At 42.0% G+C, this 20,909-nt stretch overlaps 1 protein-coding gene across 1 annotated transcript in view; it reads left to right on the forward strand.

Moving 5' to 3' along the window:
* The first annotated feature begins 11,557 nt into the window (after positions 1–11,557).
* nfatc1 (nuclear factor of activated T cells 1) overlaps positions 11,558–20,909 on the forward strand; it is a 48,337-nt gene continuing 38,985 nt past the window's right edge. Inside the window, exons 1-3 of the mRNA XM_083899913.1 lie at positions 11,558–11,638; positions 12,953–14,003; positions 14,292–14,451. Of these exons, the coding sequence (XP_083756039.1) occupies positions 11,620–11,638; positions 12,953–14,003; positions 14,292–14,451 (1,230 nt within the window). The 5' untranslated portion in view covers positions 11,558–11,619. The remainder of the gene's footprint in view (positions 11,639–12,952; positions 14,004–14,291; positions 14,452–20,909) is intronic.

Below are 20,909 nucleotides of genomic sequence, written 5' to 3' on the forward strand. Positions count from 1 at the left end.
ATAAATCAACAAAATGTATGTTAAAATCACTGAAATCACTATCAGACGATTCACATCAGGAATCGTCATCATGGTCTTCATTTAACCCTGGATATTATGTTTTATCTTTCTTTGTGTTCTTTGACTTTTATTCCAGCAGGAAATCTTGTCTGCGCTCAGTTTACGCCACGTCAACACTGAGTCACTGACAACACACACACACACACGTGAAAATGACTCACAAACACAGACTCATTTAAGCCTAAAAATAGACACTTTTACAATCACAAACATCAATGGACGCTTAAACTCACACACGGTAGAGGAAACTTACGTTTTTAACGTCTTCAATTGGATCAAATTTGAATCTTTAGATAAAATATACGGTGCTTAACACATGTTTTGGACTACAGCTGCTCTAAATTAACAACATTGTTAATCATCAAAATCATTGTTTATGTTTCCATAACAGTTAATACACCAGTATGTAGAAGCTCTTTAACACAAATTATATTTTTACATGCATTTTAAAACCTACTCTTTTAGAAAAAAATGTGTAAGAACATTATTCTGCATTAGGACATAACATTCTAGTTATTCAGATATAAAAAGGTGATTTTTGAAATATTTAAATTAAGCACTGTATGTGTTATATACAGTATTATATAACATGAATATTATGCTAAATATGAATTATTGTACTGTATAACATTGACTCATTCTATTTTTTTATGTTTTTACAAAGAAATAAAGAGCCCTAAGCATCATTAAAACAGATGATAATAACTTGCAAATCAACATTCAGATGAGATTAGAAATAAGAAAAAGTCGCTTTTGAGAGCAATACAGAAGTTACAGTGTGTGCCTTTAAACGTCAGCAGTGCACAGTAAAGATTTACTGTTCATTGTAAAGAAAAAAGATAAGTTTTATTGTGTCATTATAAAGCCGGCGTTGAGCGCAGACACACAATGTGTTATCAATCTCTTCTTCACCACAGTGAAGGAGGAGACACTGATGAATGTGATGGTCTACTGGATTTAACATGTATAACATACGTACATTTCTCTATACGTCGTTTTCACCACAGGAAAAGAAGAAGATATACAGCGTTATTTAACCGTTTTCTTCCATATGTTTGAAAAACCAGCAGCGAGTTTAAGGAACAACTGATCATTTATATTTATATATAACAGAGAACAGCTTTTCTTTTTTTATGCATACCTGTGTGTATATGTGTCTGTGTGTATATGTATATATACATATATATATTTACGTATATATATATATATTTATGTATATATATATATATGTATGTATATATATGTATGTGTGTATATATATATGTATATATACATATATATATATATGTATATATACATATGTATATATGTGTATGTATGTATGTATATATGTGTATGTATGTATGTATATATGTGTATGTATGTACATATATATATGTGTATGTATGTACATATGTATGTATGTATGTATATATGTATGTACATATGTATGTATGTATATATGTATGTACATATGTATGTATGTATATATGTATGTACATATATATGTATGTATATATGTATGTACATATATATGTATGTATATATATATATATATATGTATGTATATATGTATGTGTATATGTATGTGTATATGTATATATATATATATGTATATGTATATATGTGTATATATGTATGTATGTACATATATATGTATATATGTATGTATGTGTGTATATATATGTATATATGTATGTGTATGTATATATATACATATATGCATACGTATATACATATAAAGCTATTTAATGTTGAGAGAAATCCATTAATCCACTCTTTCATGTAGATTCTGATTGATAACACTTTATCAAGCATTTACTTATATTTATGTTTAGTTTATATATACATAAAAACACAGATATTTATTGTTATCACTTTTTTGTGGGTTTAAATGAAACAGTTAAAACATGACATTTTTAAATCACTCATATATTAAACATTTAAAAAAATGTATAATCATTTATCTGATAAAAACACATACAAAACACAGAGAATTGCACAATAATACATTACATTTGTTGAATTATCCTTTATTCTTTGTCTTTGCTTGGGTTAATTCCATTTTATTTATTTATTTGACTGAACACGGAAATGAAAACATAAGAGAATTACGTGTCTATAGGTTCAATTCTTGCAGTTTGACTCATTCAGTGCCAGGAACAAATAGCTTTAATGAAATAAATCAAAAACATTACATTACAGTGTGTTGACATGTAGAAAAACAGAAACACCATCATAAACCATTTGTTCCTCAACAGGTCGTAATAAAAATAAAAGCGTGAAAACGAGCGAACCCATCATCTCTATGTGATCCAGGCCATAAAGTGGCTGTAAAACACTGACGCAGCACAAACTGCACATTTGTCAAATTATGATTCTTTTCTCTTTTTTTCTATATGTTGCAGGGAGACCTACCATTATGCCATTATGCTATCTTGTTACTAAGCGTCTAAGTGGCTTCTGCAGCCGTGTTCCATCTGACTGGGCTTGCTCGAAAATTCCACACACAGCAGCAGCAGAGATGAAGTTACCAGTAATAATAATAATAATAATAATAATAATAATAATAATAATAATAATCCAGCAGTGACTCAGTGAGACAGAGCACTTCTGCTCTCCAGGATTATTCCCACATTTCGTTATTGACTCAAACTCTCTTTGTGAAACACATGCTGAACGTAAACGTGACGCGTCGTTTAAATAAAGTTATTATTTCACCTGCGTTCGCCGTGTGACGCTGAGCCGAGCTGACGTTTACATGAATTTTAATGGAAGAAAATGGAAACGACAACATGGAGTCGTGTTTTCTTATTACAGCTTCAATATCGGGGGATTCGTACGAGGACGCGACTCGTTTCTGTAGCGATTTAATGAGGTGAACTCGTTCAACTCTGCGTTTGTCGAGATTTATTCTCATTTACTTGAGAGGAGCCGATAAAAAACTTCGAGAATTGTTCAATTCTCTTTTTTTTTGTATTTATTTGGTAAACACATATAATACATTGGTAATTGCGCAGTAAAAAGTAAAATATGTTTAATTCTACACAATATTTTTTATGTGTATGTATATTTGACAGGAACAGATGCAATACACAGGATAATCTTAAATCTTAAATTTTGTCCCATTTAATGCCATTTTTTGTATTTATTTGATAAACGGATACAATACACAGATAATTAAGCAGTAAAATGTTACATTTGTTTTATTCTATGTGACATTTTGACTGATTTAGTGCCATTTTTTATGTATTTGTGTGTATTTGACAGGAACGGAAACCTGTGAAGAATTGCACAGTTAAACGTTAAGGTCAAAGGTTAAGGTCAGGCACTTGGCATGTGTGTGTGAGTGCTTGTATGGGTGTCTTTGTGAGGACCAAAAATACTGATGGTCCTCATATGAGGGCTTTTTTGAGGGTGAAGACTTGGTTTTGGGGTTAGGGTTAAGGGTCAGGGTCAGAGCCAAGGAATGCATTATGTCAATGAGGGTACGTTGGATGTGACGCACGCTTTCATTCATCACCTTGATCTCGAAATAAGATAAGAACTTGTTTTTATTCAAAGCTACAATGTGCCGCTGCAGAAGGCCTGAAGAGCCACATGTGGCTCCAGAGCCTCAGCCTCACAGTCACGCTGCCAACCCTGGTACCGTTAGAGAGAGAGAGAGAGGGAGAAAAAAATGAACCTCCTGGCCTTCTGTAAAAACGCTCCCTGGGCTCGCTGGACTCCGCCCACTGCTGTAACCAAGCGACGGGCCTTCACAACAGGAAACAGAGCAGGGGATTCCGTCAGAGCGGCAGAGAAAAAAGGAGAACATTGATGAGAGACAGGAAGTCTGACTGTAAGAGAGAGAGAGAGAGAGAGAGAGCAGGGAGGGCACGGGGTGTGTCTCTGTGTGTGCGTGTGTGTGTGTGTCTCTGTGTTTGTGTTTGTGTTTGTTACCTCTCTGGGACCTCTCCTGGCACAAACACTGACCCCTCAGGTGTGGAACTGTGGTAAGGGTTAGATTAAGGTTAGTCCGTCCAAATGAATGGACGTCAGTGCAGTGTCCTGAGAAGACCTGTTCCAAGTGAGGACCTCACATTCTGTCCCACCGTAAAAAAAAAAAGAGCCATTTATGGGTCAAGACTGAGTTTTAGGGGCAGGATTTGTGATGGTTAAGGTTAGTATAAGGAGCCAGGTAATGATTTAAGTGTCTTTATTAAGACTGCCGTACAAGAATATGTGTGAGTTTACTTGTATTTAACTTGTCTTAAACACTGACCTTCATGGAGACTAAAATCCTGGTCCTAATGAGACAGAACCTCATTTCTGAGGAACTGGTAAAGTTTAAATCTAAGATTTGAATTATGGGGATAATAAGGATTTCTGTTTCAAACGAATGAAAGTCGGTGCAAGATTTAAAAAAGATATAAATATGAGAATGTGTGTTTGTGTGTGTGTATTACTTGTGATGTGGGGACCTAAATGTGTTTTTACAGTCTCATTATGGGGACAAAAATCATCAGTCCCCACAACACAAATTATTACATTTGAAGGTGAAGATAGTTGTACGGTTAGGATGAGGTTAGGTGAAGGTCAGGGTTGGGGTTAGGGTAAGGCCAGTAGTAGTTATACTTAAAGTTGGTGCAAGTCAGGAGATAAAATTAAGTCAATGTGATGTCCTCTGAAGTCATGGAAACCAGACTCTGTGTGTGTGTGTGTGCGCGTGCGACATAATCAGTCTAAATTGCTCAAACTACCGCGACACAAAAGCTTTTGCAGCAAAGAAAGTCATATTTTCTCCCTCATTCCTCAAATTGACCATAATAAAATTAGTGGGTTACTCATGCAGTGAGTCATCGTGACAAAAGCGGCATTATTATCCACGAGTTTTTTATATTTTGTGTAACGTGACCTGACACTTCACCACTGCTCTGCCTTCCTCTCTCATTGCTCTCAGTTAGCGATTACTCAACGTTCCCGCACTTTTCTGAATTGACTTTTCTTTATTGAGTTGTTCTGCTTAATATTTATCTCTATCCATTCATGAAATCAAACATAAGAAACTGTTGTGAAATGTCAATCTGTGTTCACCAAAATCTCAAAAATATCAAATGTCCTCAAATGTTGATTTTCAGTTTAATGGCACAGAAGAGAAAAATAAAGCAAAAATATGTAGAAGCTGAATTCAGAGAACTTGTTTTTAAAGAAAAAAAAAACACCCAAACCAACTGACAATCGATCATTTCCAGCTCAGTTTGTCATGAAAACGTGAAGCACAACTGAAAACCATGTTCTCAAAAGCTGAATTCTCCACACCACATCACTCACACACAGCTGCTCTGTGCTTATGATTCACAAATAAACACTGATGACATCAATTCAGAACGCCGTTAAATCAAAACGCCGCTAAATCAGTCGCACAACTGCCCTTTTGTGCGGGAAAAAAAACAAAAAAACATCCTTTACTAATCAGTTAATGGTTCATTGTTGCAGCCACATCTCAAGCTGTGATAATGGTTTGTGAGTCTGTGTTAAAGCTGCGGTATGTAACTCTTAATCTGTTATTCTGCCTCTGTTTGGACTTTACGAAGCAAAAAAAACCATCAGAGGGAGCGTTTGTGTGCGTACAGCAGCAGAGCAGGGGGCGGGCGGAGACGAAGAAGAACATGTGAAATGTGAAGCTTTCTCTGGACGCTTCTTTGTGACCAAACTCCCGACCTGTTCGCCGTCTGTTTTGACACAAAGTGACTCACTTCCTGTGTGCAGTGTGGGAATGTTGCCAGGGCAACACGAGATCTAAACAACCCTATATTGAGAAACGCAGTGAGAGTCATGTGGAGCTGACGGACTAAGAATAGAATAGGATAAATCTTTATTTACTAGACCTAAAACCACAAAAAAAAAGGCACATTAATATAATTTAAAATAACAGTAAACTTTAGAATAAAATAAATCACATTTGTTTATTTTTAAAAGTTACACACTCCAGTTTCTCAGTTTGTGAATAACTCACAAACGCCGCGTCCAGCGCTCCGTCGCGTTTGTGCTCAGGCGCGGACGAAAGCCAGGCTATGGATTCTGGGGGTTTAGAGCTGTGGTAAGAAAGAAAAAGAAGAGCGAGTCGGGGGGGTCTTTACCAACCTCGCTCTTGGCCAAACCACATCATACCGGGCACAGACTTCGCCGCCGCCCCCCGTCCCCAGTGTGGCCGCATGGCAGATGAACGAGAATGTGTGGGTTTGTGACAGAAAGACCACCCCCAACCCCAGTAACCCTAACCTCTGTCAGACTCACAGCAGATCTGTGGGAAACGATCACAGAGACACTGGAGGTCAGGACCTTTTTTTTGTTTTTTTTAAATGCTTCCTAATGAGCTTCAGTCTGATTACATCATCTGTGCGATTATTAGACAAACAGTAGAGCATGTGTCGCGTCCCAGAAGGTCACACTGTATGAAATTAGATACCTGTCAATACTTTTTAAGAAGCAAACATCACTTAATGAATTGAGCAAAATGAATCACAAAATCAAAAAACTGATTCAAAAAATTCAAAAATATTGACCATGGGCCATGACCTTTCGACGAGTATCTCAACGTTTATAATCTGACAAACTTTAAGATACTTTAAGAACTATTTTCTCAGATGCCGACAGGAAAAACTTTGGGAATGAGTTCCAGACGGACAGCCGCTTCAGGTCCATTGAGTTGTCTTTCCAAAACTCAGTAGCCAATCAGCAGGCAGCCTCCTAAGACCCGCCCATGGTCAAAATCGCAAACAAAAAAAACACGACTCAAAGAAGAAAATCAGGGAGCGCAAACACAAAAGAGTCAACGCAAACAAAATCCCCATCATTGCAAACAAAAAGTGTGTTTTCAAACCAATAAAATACAATATTTTTTGATATTTTATTTGCAATTTGTTTATTTTGAACTTGTGGTTCATTTTTGTTTGCTCATTTCATAAACTGAAAATACACAAGACCCAAATCTAATTCCATATCACTGTAAACAGCGTCTGACTTGAGGCATTGAAAACCATATTTTCACATGAAATCGTGACATCTTGAATCCCTCAGTTAAATAAATGCTCTTGGGCAACACGAGTGGACCAGTCCGTTTACTTGTTTCCTAGAGACGAGAATTTCCTGTGGGATTAAAGTGACACATGTTGGTTTGCCGCTCGTCCAAGTTACCCAACGACTGGCCTTAAATTCCAATACTCCCTTAAATTCCAATACTGTGTGAAATGTAGTCTCAGTTTATTAAATAACAAAATTAAAGGTACAGTTTGTCAAATTTTAGCAACTTCTAACTTTGGAACCCTTTGTTTCCAAAGGTTCCAAGATGGTCCAGTGAGGGCTATTGTAAAAACACGGTGGTCCAGAATGGTGGCCTTCGTAGAGTTGACCCGGATCCTGATTTACAGTAAATATAAAATGCTCATTCTGTGTTTTTGGATGCCGCTGAAAGCTGGCGATAGGCATGCTATGATGACTCCGCCCATTTGAGGCGGTACTATAGTCGCTTCACCAAGTCGTGCTGGAACTGTATCGTGGCAAAGCTCCAATATAGGGTGTGCAATCCACTAAACCCCATTCACGACCTTGAATAACCTTTTTCACCCTGTACGACTCTGATCTAAAAGATGGCGGCGCCAAAGCTTTGCTAGCAGCAGCGGTGTGAGGCAGTGTTGGTGTAGCAAGAAAAAAGGGAACCAATCGGTAGGGGGTGTCGACAGAGAAGCGACATCTAGCAGCTTTTGTAAACATCCAACATGGCGGCCACTGAAGAGCAGCTTATAGCTCTCCGGTCAAAAGTCATTAGGGTTAGAGATGCGTTTTCATTTGCGTCTTTTGGTCACACCTCTTAGAAATCAGAGGTGACTGCGCAGTTTTCTGGCGCTAACCAGGCTAAGTTTGAGCAACAACAGAGGCGTTAAAACCCCAAACTGTGAGATAAAAGACGCCGATGAACACTTTCTGTCTCTGACTACGGATAAATATCAAAGGCTTGACCTTGAGTTTTCAAAGCACCGCGCAGGTCTTTGAGAGGCCCAGAGACTCCTCGCGTGTTTTAATGATGTTTGGATGTTTGATGATGTGGTTTGACAAGGAGTCTCAGACAGTTGTGTAACAAAACACTTTTAATATGTCTTTGAAAGGAAAATATTACGATTTTAATAGTTGGCACGAAGCCTCCAGACCTGAGACTTTTTTTTACAAGGCTGGAGATTTTACTAGGCGTTAACTCAAGACTTGATTTAGACTCTGGTCGTCATCGCTTCAGCGCCTGTTTGTCAAAGCGGCGTTTGTTGATATCAAAGCGAGGACTCTGCTGTCTCCACATTATCAACACAGGACACTGCATGTGTTGTTTCTCATTATCTGCGTCTTCACATGTGGATCTGGATCCATCCGGGCCTGTGGCGGCCAGTTTTCCAAGGTGTCCGCTAACCAGCACCAGGCCCGGCTGGAAAAAAAAGCGACGAGGCCCAGCTCCGCCGTGACGTACGCGAGTCCACGAGTCAATCAGCAGTCGGGCTATTTATTAACTGCAGGCGGGTGGAAGTGTTTACTGCAGCACATGTTTCACTTACACATAACTGTGTAGCGGCGACCCCCCCCCCCCTCCCTCCCCCCGTCCTTTTGCCCCAATTAGCCGCCACGCAACCTTCGCTGTCATCCCCGCTAATGATATTTCCATGAGGTCAAAGCGACGCGCAGGGTTCCACAAATGACTGGGCAGTCGCCGAGCCTCGTCCCCGTGATGAAACGGGACAGTTTGGATTTCACAAGTGTCGTCACGCCCTCGGATCCTCTGCTGGAGGGTGGAAGCGCTGCCAAGCATGAGCTCCCACTGGGTGAGAGGGGGAGAGGGGGAGTGGGGGGGGGGGGGTAATGTTGCTTTATTGCTTTGGACGCGGGGCGTGTGTGTGTGTGTGTGTGTGTGTGTGTGTCATGTCGTTGCACAACGTGGAGCCAAATGTGGATTAACAGCTGATTTCTATTTCTTTTTAAGTGCGTGAAACGAGGGATGCTGTACATACACGTGGCCTGAAGACGAAGAGGGACAGAAATGTGAGGGAACTATGTCCAGGGCCAAGTGGAAAGGGAATTTGGCTGGGAACTGAAGGGTCGCTGGTTTGAATCCCAACAGGTCAACCCCCATGAGTTCCCTGGGCAGTGCAGTAGCTGCCCACTGCTTCTGCTTCTACGAAGGTTTCTCGTGATAGTACGTGGTTATTTGCACTGTGAGACTGATATAATGACGGCATCTTTTACTTTAAAAATATGAGTCTTATACTGTACAATTATTGATATACTGTAAGGCAAACATATCGCAACACTTTACTGTATCCGTCTATAAGCAAAGAATACAAAATGGACCTGGAGGGCTTCTTTGTTTTTATCCATCTAACTTCTCCTCCGAGTCATGGAGAAGCTACGCCAGTCGATCGAATTGGTGGGAAAATCTCGTCAGTCTGCCATTTTTTTGGCGCCAGTGTCTCGATAATCACATCTCATCGTTCATTAGCGGTGTTTTGTCCCATCGCTGTACTTACAATTACTTCAACACGGACAGAAGGTTTTAGAAAAACACTCGGGAACATTATGCTTCATAGTGAGCAGTTCCTGGATGGACGGAACCTGCTGAAGATCCTCTTCATGATAATTCATCGTCTTCTTTTGTGAGTTGCAGTAACGGCGAAGCTTGAACGAAGCTTTCCAGCTGTTCCTGAAGGGATCCTGATGTGTTCCATCTTGGGAATTTTGGACGTCAACATTTTGTGGTTTTGAGTGAATCATCTCGGCAACTATTGGAGGAATGAAAACGAGTGCAAACATCCGCGATCGGCGCCACGACAAAGACGACAATGGACAGTGACCTTCACGTGGTGACACTCCACCACACTTGAGTGTCTGTCAGTGGGCGTGATCGCTTCTCCTCCACCGCCACTGTGGATTCACACCAACCAGCTGATAAGATGCTGTAAGAGCAGATTCCCACCTCCAGGGATGGACAGACTCTATCAAGAGCTGCCATGTGACTACTGTCATCACAGAAACCACGGGTGCACTGTCTGCTGCTGAATAAGATCCAGACCTGCCAAACATAGCAACAGCCCTGCTGCTCCTGCTGCTGCTGCTGCTGCTGTTGCTGCTGTTGCCACCAGGGCCTGAAAAAGCTGAGGAGAGAGAGAGTAAGTATACACCAACCACAGAGCGCTGCCTATGGAAAAGAAACTCTATGAAGATTCTCAGTTCAGCGTGTTAAATGACAGGGTATATGATAGGATTTTTATATAGTACTTCTGCGCAAGTATGGATAATTATGAGTTGTGTGGCCCCCGCAGACGTTGCCGTCCGTCGGCAGGAAGTGGGAAGGGAATTATTTGTCTGTGCAAACAACTTCAAAGCCACGTGACGATGCCTACACCAGCTCGGAGGGAAGTTTCGGGTTTTATAGTGTTTCGTATACGTCTTGTGAAGCAGCGCGTTGGTGTATTTACTCGTATATGCTGTGGCCTGTCCCGTCTGCACGTCCATTTTTGTTTATATACAACACCCACACAAGTTACCCAAATTGCTTATAACAAGAAATGAAAATAACAAACAGTAAAATGAGAAATTATACATTAAGAGCAAAAGGAGAATGTCACAGTGCTTCTAGATAACAGAAGCCATTCCAAAAATGTTCTTCATCCATGTTATTAGGACTGAGACTGTTTTGTAAATGAGGATAAAAGGAAACAGATACAAAGTGGGTGGAAAGTGCAGATTAATATTGGTGCTGCCCACGAAAACAAGAGGTCACAGTGTTTTGTGCTGTGTCATGCAGAGGATGTGGTTGACCCGTGGCTCAGAATCAGCTCAGATTATGCTCACCAGGCGTGTTGTGAAGATGTTTTGTTCTAGTTACTGGAGGTTTACTTTTTGCGCTCCAGCTGCATATCGGAGCCTCCAGGTTTCACTGCCAGCTCCACTAATTATGCTGTGTGAAACCCCAGTGTGTGTGTGTGTGTGTGTGTGTGTGTGTGTGTGAGAGAGAGAGAGAGAGAGAGGGAAAGAAAGAGGAGATCTCCACTGGACCCATCTGGTGGTCGGACGCGCAGATGCGTCAGAGCTCTGAGGGGCGGCGCGCCACTGCCGAGGTGATCCCCGGGTTTAAAAGCGCAGAAGTCCTCTTTGCGCCGGAGCAGTGCGTCACAGCGACCGAGCAGATCCAGGATCCCCCCGTTACAGAGTCAGAAATCCCGAAAACAGCTTTTTCTACCACACATCTGCATCCGCCATGATCATATTCATGCTTTAATACATTTTTTTACGCGTCGCGCTTTACGGTTTTGGATACGACTTTGTTTTTTTTGTTTTTGTTTTTTTTTGTTTAATATCGGAACCGTCGTTGTTCACCACAGGCTTTTTTCATTTACATTTCTGTTACTTTGAACTTCGTCGTCTCTCGCTGCGGCGAAAGAGGATCCTGAGCGACAGCTGGGGAATCTGTAAACTCCGCTTTATGGATAAAGGATCGCTCCCATCTGTGACTGCGCTCAGAGTGTGATCTCAGACGTTGCTCCCTGACCAAAGAGCGAAATGAAATCCGCTGAAGAAGGTGAGTTTGACTTTTATTTTCCTCAAAACTCTCTCTGTCTCTTTTTCATTTAAAAAAAAAAACTGCTCCAAACGTGGTAATATTCAACTTTACGCACAGACGCGTAAACGTGGAGTTTTATCTTGATTTAATCTGTTGAGTGTTCACACACTGAGTCTCTGTGATGTTAGTATTAAAGTGCAGATGCAGTTTCGTGCCCCTCCCTGCTGATCTGGGCAAAGTGGGCGTGACTCATGACTAAACAGTGCTCCCAAAAATAGTCCGAATTGAACCTGCGTTAATGACTGTGGGCAGCAGCAGCAGCAGCAGTGAGTGGAGCAGTATTGATGGCAGGGAGCCCCTCAGGGTACCTGTTAGGATGTCAACTCATTCACAGCAGTCTAATTATAGCAAACAAACTCCTGTGTCACACACCACAAGCAGAATTAAACATACGCACAATTTTCTTTTATTACAAGGAGTCATATGGAGCAGCGCTGATGTCATAGTCTTTACGCTGGGGCCCCTAATTCTCTTTAATTTACAGCAGACAGGAGCTGTGGTGACTGCAGGCTGTCTGACTGCATCTGTCTGCCTTTTTCATCCATATCAATGTGCCCGGCTGTGGTCACACAGCCTCATGCAACCATATAACCACAACTCCCTTTCCCATGTTCCCCCTCCTCCTCCTCTGCTCCTTCCCTGCTCCCTGCTGGTGACCTCAGCCTTCGCCACAGACGGGCAGAGTTTCTTACGAGCCAGCGGGAGCGTTGGACTGAGACCACGAGCTTCCCCGTGGCTCGGTACAGCGTGCACCTTCACAGCATGCAAATAACCGAATCGTGTCCCTCCTGTGTTTATTTTTGAAGCCTGTTGGAACATGAAACTGGCCAACAAAGGCCTCACTGTGTGTGTTTTCATAATGTCACAGTTTATGGACTGCAGCATGTGCATTAAGTGGCGTAAATCTGGCAGCAGGTAGTGGAAAATAACCACCTGGTCTAACATTTGGTTATTTTTAGGCTGCAGTTATTTTTGGCTTCTTTACTTGTGTCTCTCACCTAATTTGATTTGTACAATTTGAGCCATTCAGAGACGCTTTGTGTCGCCGGCATCTGTGTGTTTCGGGAATTCCGTTAGATGAGGTGTTAAGTTTTTGCTTGCAGATCCTCTGCACTGGGAAGGAGCCCGAGCCAAATCCAGTAGAGAGGCTGCTCTCTTGCCATTATAGGCAACAGCTCTCACAACACTCGACTTGGCAACTGTCTCCCTCTCAGGAGAGGAGCCAGTAAATGTGTGTTTGATTATCAAACTCCGTCTTTTGTTGCTTTTCAGATGCATATGGCTTCACGCCAAATGTCAGCCTCTCCCTCCCGCTGGGCAACTCTTGTCTCCCGTCACAGTACCACAACCTCCAGTCCAGCCCCATCATATCTGTCTGTGTCACCGAGGCTCACAGTTATGACACCCAGGATGACATGAGAGCGTCCGGCTACTACTCTTCCCCTAATAATAATACCCGCCCAAACGGAGCACCGACCCTGGAGAGCCCCCGTATTGAGATCACAGCCTACGGTCAGTTTCCTGAGGATGAGGTGGAGCAGAACAGCCTTCCTGTTGCTAAGCGAGTCAACTCCATCGTGACACTGACCCTCCCCAGTGCAGAGGGTTACCGTGACCCCAGCTGCCTGAGTCCGGCCAGCAGCATCTCGTCTCGCAGCTGCCACTCTGACGCTTCCTATGAATCAAGCTTCTCCTACAACTATGATAACTCGCCTCAGAATTCTCCATGGCAGTCTCCGTCTGTGTCCCCAAAAGGCTCCACCCTGGCCCTGCCGGGTGACGGCTGCACATCAGGAGGTTCCCCTCGCCACTCCCCCTCCACCTCTCCTCGCACAAGCATAACGGATGACACCTGGATTGGTCAGCGTGGCTCCAGGCCCAACTCCCCTTGTGGTGCAAAGAGGAAGTACAGCTTAAACGGTAGCGGAGTGCAGCACAAGCAGTTTCCCTACTCACCCAACCATTCGCCTGGGCTGTCCCCACAGACCTCCCCTCGCCTCAGTGTCACAGAGGAGAGTTGGCTTCCCAACACCAACCAATACACCAATTCAGCTATCCTGGCTGCCATTAACGCCTTGACCACAGATGGCGTGATTGACCTCGGCGAGGGAATCCCAACGAAGGCCCGGAAAACCAGCCTGGAGCATAGTCCCACTGTCAGCCTGAAGGTGGAGCCAGGGAGCGACGAGCTGAGTCCAGGACAGCTTTGTGAGGACGAGCACATATCCAACCGCATGTCTTTAAAGAAGGAGGGCTTCTGTGGCGGGTTTCTGGACGTGCCACAGCACCCGTACTCCTGGCCCAAACCAAAGCAATATGTAAGGTGAGAAAAGAGCGGCACGCACTGATTGTTGAAATAAAGCCTAAAATAAATAACATGATCAAATGAATGAAAACATACATTGAGGATTTCAAATATTTCCATATAGATCTGTTTCTTAGAGGATTTAGCAGTTTAAGCGTATTTGTAATTTCATAACAGCAGTAAGGCAAGGTCTGGCACAACACGCTGTTCACATTCTGCACATTCTACCTTGATAAGTGTGTCTAAAATAAGCTCTCCTCCCATGCTGTTAAGTTGACATGTTCAACATGTTCTCGCCTCCGACAGCCCGTCCCTGCCAGCACTCGACTGGCAGCTGCCATCCAGCTCAGGGCCGTACAGCCTGCAGATCGATGTGCAGCCCAAGTCCCACCACCGAGCCCACTACGAGACGGAGGGCAGCAGGGGAGCGGTGAAGGCCTTGGCGGGAGGACACCCTGTCATTCAGGTCTGCTGTTGTGCTGCACTCACATGTATCTGGTGGACGCTTGTGCCGAACTGCATTGTTGATCTGCTGCAAATCACAAATTTATCAATTAATATGTTCATTTGCTTAGAAGTTGACAGTATCCAAACAGTGCTCTCTGACATGGCTGTGTTCCCCAGGTTGTTGTCAAAAAGACTCTGCTAACTTCCAAAAGCCACTTTTTGCACCAGGTGTGAGGCACGCCCACCATCAAGTTCCATATTACGAGACCTATCATTGATTTATAAGGTTCTCTCAGGCACAGGGGTTTGACAAACATGCAAAAAGTTAGCTAAAAGTTAGCCAAAGACGACCCTGTTCGTGAGGTGATGAAGGGCGGAAGGGGAGTAATGCTAAATGGACTGGACAGGAAGTTAGCTAAAAGTTAGTCCAAGACAACACTGCCAATGTTGTGGAGGAACGATAGTAATGCTGGACTGGAAGTTAGCTAAAAGGTAGTCGATGACAACATGGTCAATGTTTATAAGGCGATGTAAGCAGGAGGGAGAGTTATGCTGGACTGGAAGTTAGCTAAAAGTTACCCAAAGATGACATTTACAGTGTTCGCAAGATGATGTAGGGAAGAGGGAGGATCACGCTAACTGGACTGGACAGGAAGTTAGCTAAAAGGTAGTCGATGACAACACTGTCAATGTTTATAAGGGGATGTAAGCAGTTAGCTAAAGGTTAGCTAAAAGACATCAATGTTAACATCAGCTTCAACTTTTCCAGGAATTTTCTTCTTTTCTCATGAGAAAAACACTGAAATTCTTTCAGAAAAACAACAAAAAAAACAACATAATTTTAATATTTATCATCTAATCATTCCCATAGGGACCCAAACCACATGTTAGGAACCGCAAACCAAGACCGCTGCGTTTCCTGTAATGATTAGTCCAACACACGGTGCACCCATTAGCCCCATTTATTCTCCAAACCCCTTACCTCGTCACTGCTCACGTCAACACTTCCCCTTCCCTCCTGCTTTTTACCTCATATTCCAAAATAGATCTGGTTAGCATGTGTTTCATGACCTGGCTGTTATGGCGTTCAAAGACGTCACATTTCTGAATGGAATACCATAGGTATGCTACGAGACAGACCAGTCCACTCAGCCAGTTCCTGTCCAGACGTGGGTGAGTCAAGCTTTTCCACTGCGCCCTCAGTTGCAGCACAGACAGTTACGGAGCGATGTAGCATGGCCAGTAAAAGCTTAGTCATGAGCTTTAACCACAGGAGCTCTGGTGGTCGAATCTGAAGAAAAAAATAAATGTGGGCTGCAGATATGTTTTGGTTATAAACCCATCTGGTCCCCCAACCATTACTGCTCTCCGCTGACCTCAGTCTCTGAATAAATAAAGGGTCTGAAGGAAGGAGTCGGGTAAAGTGAGCGGTAAGCGAGGCTGTCACGTTAATTAATACTTCTGACATTTTAGTAACACGTTACAATGGGTCTGCAAATTTACTGGACGTTTGTGACGTAAGGAGTAGAATATTTTTTGTTTTTAGGTGTGATAATGTGTAGTTTTCCTTGTAGCCACAGAGTAGCTAGCTGTTAGCTCTTTAGGGAATGCTAACATTTTTTCGCAGCCATTTAATCCAAAAACACAACAAAGCTCTCCATAAATTACAGAAATAAAAAAAACAGGGCTAATCCTACAGAAAACTTTTTCTTGTCAAAACACTCTCAAATGTAAGGATTAAATTTGTCTATTTAATTTTTGACTAATTCACTGTGCGTGAAGCATTAATGCTAACAGTTAACAGTTGAAAGGGTTAAGATATTACTGCACATGTTTATTAGCCTTTTTGCGTATGGAAGGTTGAAGAAATTAGCTAATTCAACAGATTAATTTTGGCTTCAAGTTAGTGTACAGACCCAAATACTTTTTCTGCTTGGATGCGGTGGAGCTTTTTTCAGCTGGAATAAATTTAAAATAAATTGCAAGTAGATGAGACATAACATGGGCAGCACTGTCGCCACATAACAATGTTTTTTTGGTTCTAATCCCAGTTTGGTTGTGTGGAGTTAGCATGTTTTTGTTTTTTAAGTGACCGTGTGGGTTTTCTTCGTTTCTACTCTCAGCATTTCCCACTGTTCGAAGACATGGAGATTGGGTCTAGGTTAATTAGAAACTAAATTGATTCTGAAGGTGTGGATGAATTACCCTTAATGGATGAATGGGACAAAAACAAAAATGTTGACTCTCTTAATGTAAAAGGAAAGAAAACAGTTTAATAGATAACCCTCTTCTTTTAAATTACTTTCACTATATATTTTCAACTGTGTTGTCATCTTTTTTCGATCAGGGAGCCGTAGAATTAGGGAACACAAGTACCACACATATGTATGCAGCTGTAAAACTTAAAAGAAGTTGAATGAAAACATGTTGTGCTACCCAGTGTGTCGCAGCAGCAGCAGCAGCAGCAGCAGCCACACATCTGCGCACGACGCATGTATTTGTCCATGAGAAGGTGCTAATGATTTAATGACAGGGTTCTGGGTTCACTCGGGCTGAAATAGAGAGCGTGTGTTCACTTTAAAACCCAAACTCAAACCTCCCCCTTCTTCTCCGCCAGCTACCGCCCCAACCACACAGACTTCCCTTTGTTTAGGAAAGTTCCCGTGTGCACGGCTGACATCACCGCGCTCTGCGTCCCGCGGAGGCGGCAGCGGCTGAACCACACACGTTTCTGGCAGGCTGTGATGGAGATGTTGGTGGGAGCTTCAGACAAGGCCGGCCCCATCTCTGTGACTTCCTGATTACATGGTACACGCAGGGGCTGCAGCCTCTGCTGGCTGACGAAAGCCTCTGCGGCTCGTCCCGACGCTCCCGTGATTCAAACCCTGCCCAGACTTCACAGAGTTTATTCTGGAAGGTCCAGCTCTGTGTGGTGCACTTTTTCTCCACCGTCGCGCATCCATCACGGCTTAAACTGGCTGTTTTCTGTTCTCTTTCAATGCCATCGCCGCTGCGCTGGCTGCCTCAACCACACCCGCCTTTACACCGGCAGCAGACTGAAGTATGCCCCTCTGAAGTGCTGTGTGCCGTCCTCACCACAGTTAATGCTCAGGGTTTCATGCTGCACTTTAGTGGAGAGGAAATACCCTTGTTCAAGTCTGTGAGGTCTTCTTTTCAGTTTGAAGTCAGCTTTCTTGACCCAAATTTCAACATAATATTTCAGAGTCATGAGCCTTTTCTTGGCTTTGATCCTTGTGATTTCATTTAGATTCTCAAGCAAAGTCATATCATGTGAAACACAAAGTGTGACAGGGTGAGTCACTACTGGAATATTCCTCACTGCACAAAACATAAGCCTTATTCTCTTATTCGGATGGGATTAGTTTTTCATGGAAAGGTGGGGTAAAGGAATCATTACCAGAGCTTCCCAATGATTTTAGTCCCGTACGAATATCAGTAATCATTTCCGAACTATGTATGTAAATATTCCGTCTTATCCTGTTAACAAGTAGTTTTTCACAAATTTCCAAGCAATGTAGCCGCTTGAATTAGCATTCATTTTGCAAAGGGTTAGGGTTAGTCTGTGGCAAACCTCGGGTGTTTTTGGTGTACGACGAACACCATTCTCAACCAAAACAAGGTCCAAAGCACTTCAGGTAAATGCCTCAGCACCATGGCCTTAAAATCCGACATTCTCCCCAAAACTGAAATTAAATTCCGTGTTTCCTCCCTGGTTTTAAATCATGAAATCATGAAGCGATGTAGTATGCACAGGTGGCGGTAGTTTTATTGAGATTTTTTTTATCCCCTGCAATTTGACCTATTACAGATGTCCTGTGGTTAAACTACATTATTCTGTGCTGTGAAGAGAGCACAGAGAGGTAACCCCTGTCCATTCCTCACCCCTTTCTCCTCCTCTTTGGTGCCTTGAGCAGCCGGAGTCTCTGCATTCCTCTTGTGGGTGATAATATGAACTAGGGAGGAGTGGCTGCATTTGCTAATGTCAAACTTGTAGGGCGGAGGAGCCGAGGGTTTACATTTAGTGGTATCACAGTGCTTTAATCGCAGCAACAAATCATGTGTTGCTCGCTGCAGCTGCTTTTTGCAAAACATATTCAGATTACAGAGCGAGTGAAGCCAAACGGAAAGAAAAGGCTCTCTTGATTGCAAGATTACCACCTTGATAATTTCCCGTTGCTAAAATGATGAATGACGCATAGGATTTGCAAATATTCCCACAAACAAGTGCTCACAAATGATCGTTTCTGAAAGCATAACATTGACAAACGGCTAAAACGAGACGTCTGACAGTATCGAGTTTGATCATTTCGTCTCGTCTGAACTTTTGATTCTGACAATAATTCAAAGCAGATAATCACTAATCTGTTAGCGATTACATTCTGAAAGCAACCACCGAACCTTTGCGAGTGCGCTACCTCACTTCATCACACTCCTCTGCGCTGCCTAAATAAACAGCATTGCTAGGCAGCAGCCCCATTTCCTTACACAAATATACAGGGCTTTTGCAGGCTCTTAACTCTGACAGGAATCCTCCTCCAAATCACATGTTGTGCCTCCCCGGGCTGAGTTTTTCACCCTCGGTGTGGTGGGCTCTCCTCGCCTCAAGTGAATCCTCTTTATGTTTGTAAAAAACTGTGCTCTTCATTTCCACAGTTTCCCTCCTTCCCTGACGCTCCCAAACAGAGCAACTAATCATTGGATGGAGATCAGTTTTTGCTGCTACACAAATTTGACTATGTTCAAAGTCAGAATCACCCAACATATATGCGATAATGTCAGAGAGATGATTTATTTACGTTTATTTATGTACAAATTAGGCCTGCAAATAACGATTATTTTCAAGTACTTGCTTGATCTGTAAAATGCCAGAAAAATATTCCCAAACCTGGAAAAATGATGTTCTCAAATGTCTTGTTTTGTCCACAAACCAAAATGATTCAGTTTTAATGATTTATTGGTTATATATAGCAAAGAAACTAGAAAATATTCACATTTTAAGAAGCTTAAAAATCAGAAATCTTGTTTTAATTAATTGTTGCAGAACCTGTAGTACAAAAAATAGAAAATAAAAAATAAAATATATTAGTAAATAAATAAGTAGAATTTAACAAAAACTAACAGAACAAATATAATTAACATACATTTAAAAAAAATATATCTATGTTATATACAACACATAAAGGCATAAGTTCTATTTTCAAGGAATTTCATGAAATGTTTTTTGTTTTTTAAACGTCTTCCTTTTCTTATTGTTTATCAAGGAAAACAATTTGATCATTTGAATTGATTTCCACAGAAAAAAGAGGAAATAAAGAAAGTCAATGAAGAAGTTTGTAATAGAATGTTGTCCCTAATTAAGTATAAGTTAATTTCGTCAAAATAATTGATCCAGATTACACCAATATAATTGGTCTTCATATTCATAAACATACTTATATCACTTAAAATAAAAAACAAAGAACACAACTTTAAATATGTAGAATTTGCACATTTCACACATTGTATTCTGTCATGTGCCACATGTTGCCATCGGCCGTTTTTCCAAATCGCGTACAAAATCACGTTGTTGATCCAAAATGAATTCGCTTATTTGCATGACGACTGACAACATAATTGTGTTTTAATAACACTTTTTCCTCGTTTTGAAACAACATAAATTATGCATTTTTATTACACACTCCGCATACTTCATCGTGATCGACAGAAGGGGAAAAAGTTGGTATTGTAAAAATACTGCGGACCACAAATCTTGCCTCAAAATACTTGTGAACTACTTCACTTTTCCTAAACGTCATATTTAAACATTTGATTTTGTCTACTCTGCAGACTCTGAAAAAAAATAAACGCAAATTGAGGGTTTGTCCAAATCCTTAAGTGGCTTGCTGAAAAGTAAAATAGCTAAATTTGTTCAGGACACACTTCTGTCCTTTGTTAGGGCCCCTTTTATCCTTTGTCTTGTGTTTTAATTGTTTTGACTGCGACGGATTGCGCTCCAAATCCTCCCTTGTCACATTGTATGGATATCATACATAACTCTCCAAGTGTGTGTCAGTCGGAGCTGCTGCTCTCGTATTTCAGCCTGCGGGTTTGGGCCTCATGCCGGCTCTCTACAGTCTGGGTGGTTGAGGTCATCCTGGCAGGAGGCCTCCTGTCAACTAACACCTATGGAGGTCTGGGCTTGAAGCTCCAGTCAGCAGCAGCACGCCTGTGCTGTCTCCAGCTCCGTGATGCTGGGATCGGTTTACTGATAACAATCAGGGGAGGGTCACTCGTGAGAGTTTTTCTTGACCCTGAATGTCCTGGGATTAGAGGGACTGACGTAACCTTGACTTTTGTGAAACACTAGCTCAGTGTTGTTGCGCGGCGAGCATGGGGGCTCACAAATCACATCGCCGCTCAGTGTAGGTGGTTTTTACTGCTCTCTGGCAAAGGCTGCCCCTGAGATTCAGCTACTGT

The sequence above is a fragment of the Microchirus variegatus genome, assembly GCF_963457635.1.
Source record: "Microchirus variegatus genome assembly, chromosome: 13".
Classification (NCBI taxonomy): domain Eukaryota; kingdom Metazoa; phylum Chordata; class Actinopteri; order Pleuronectiformes; family Soleidae; genus Microchirus; species Microchirus variegatus.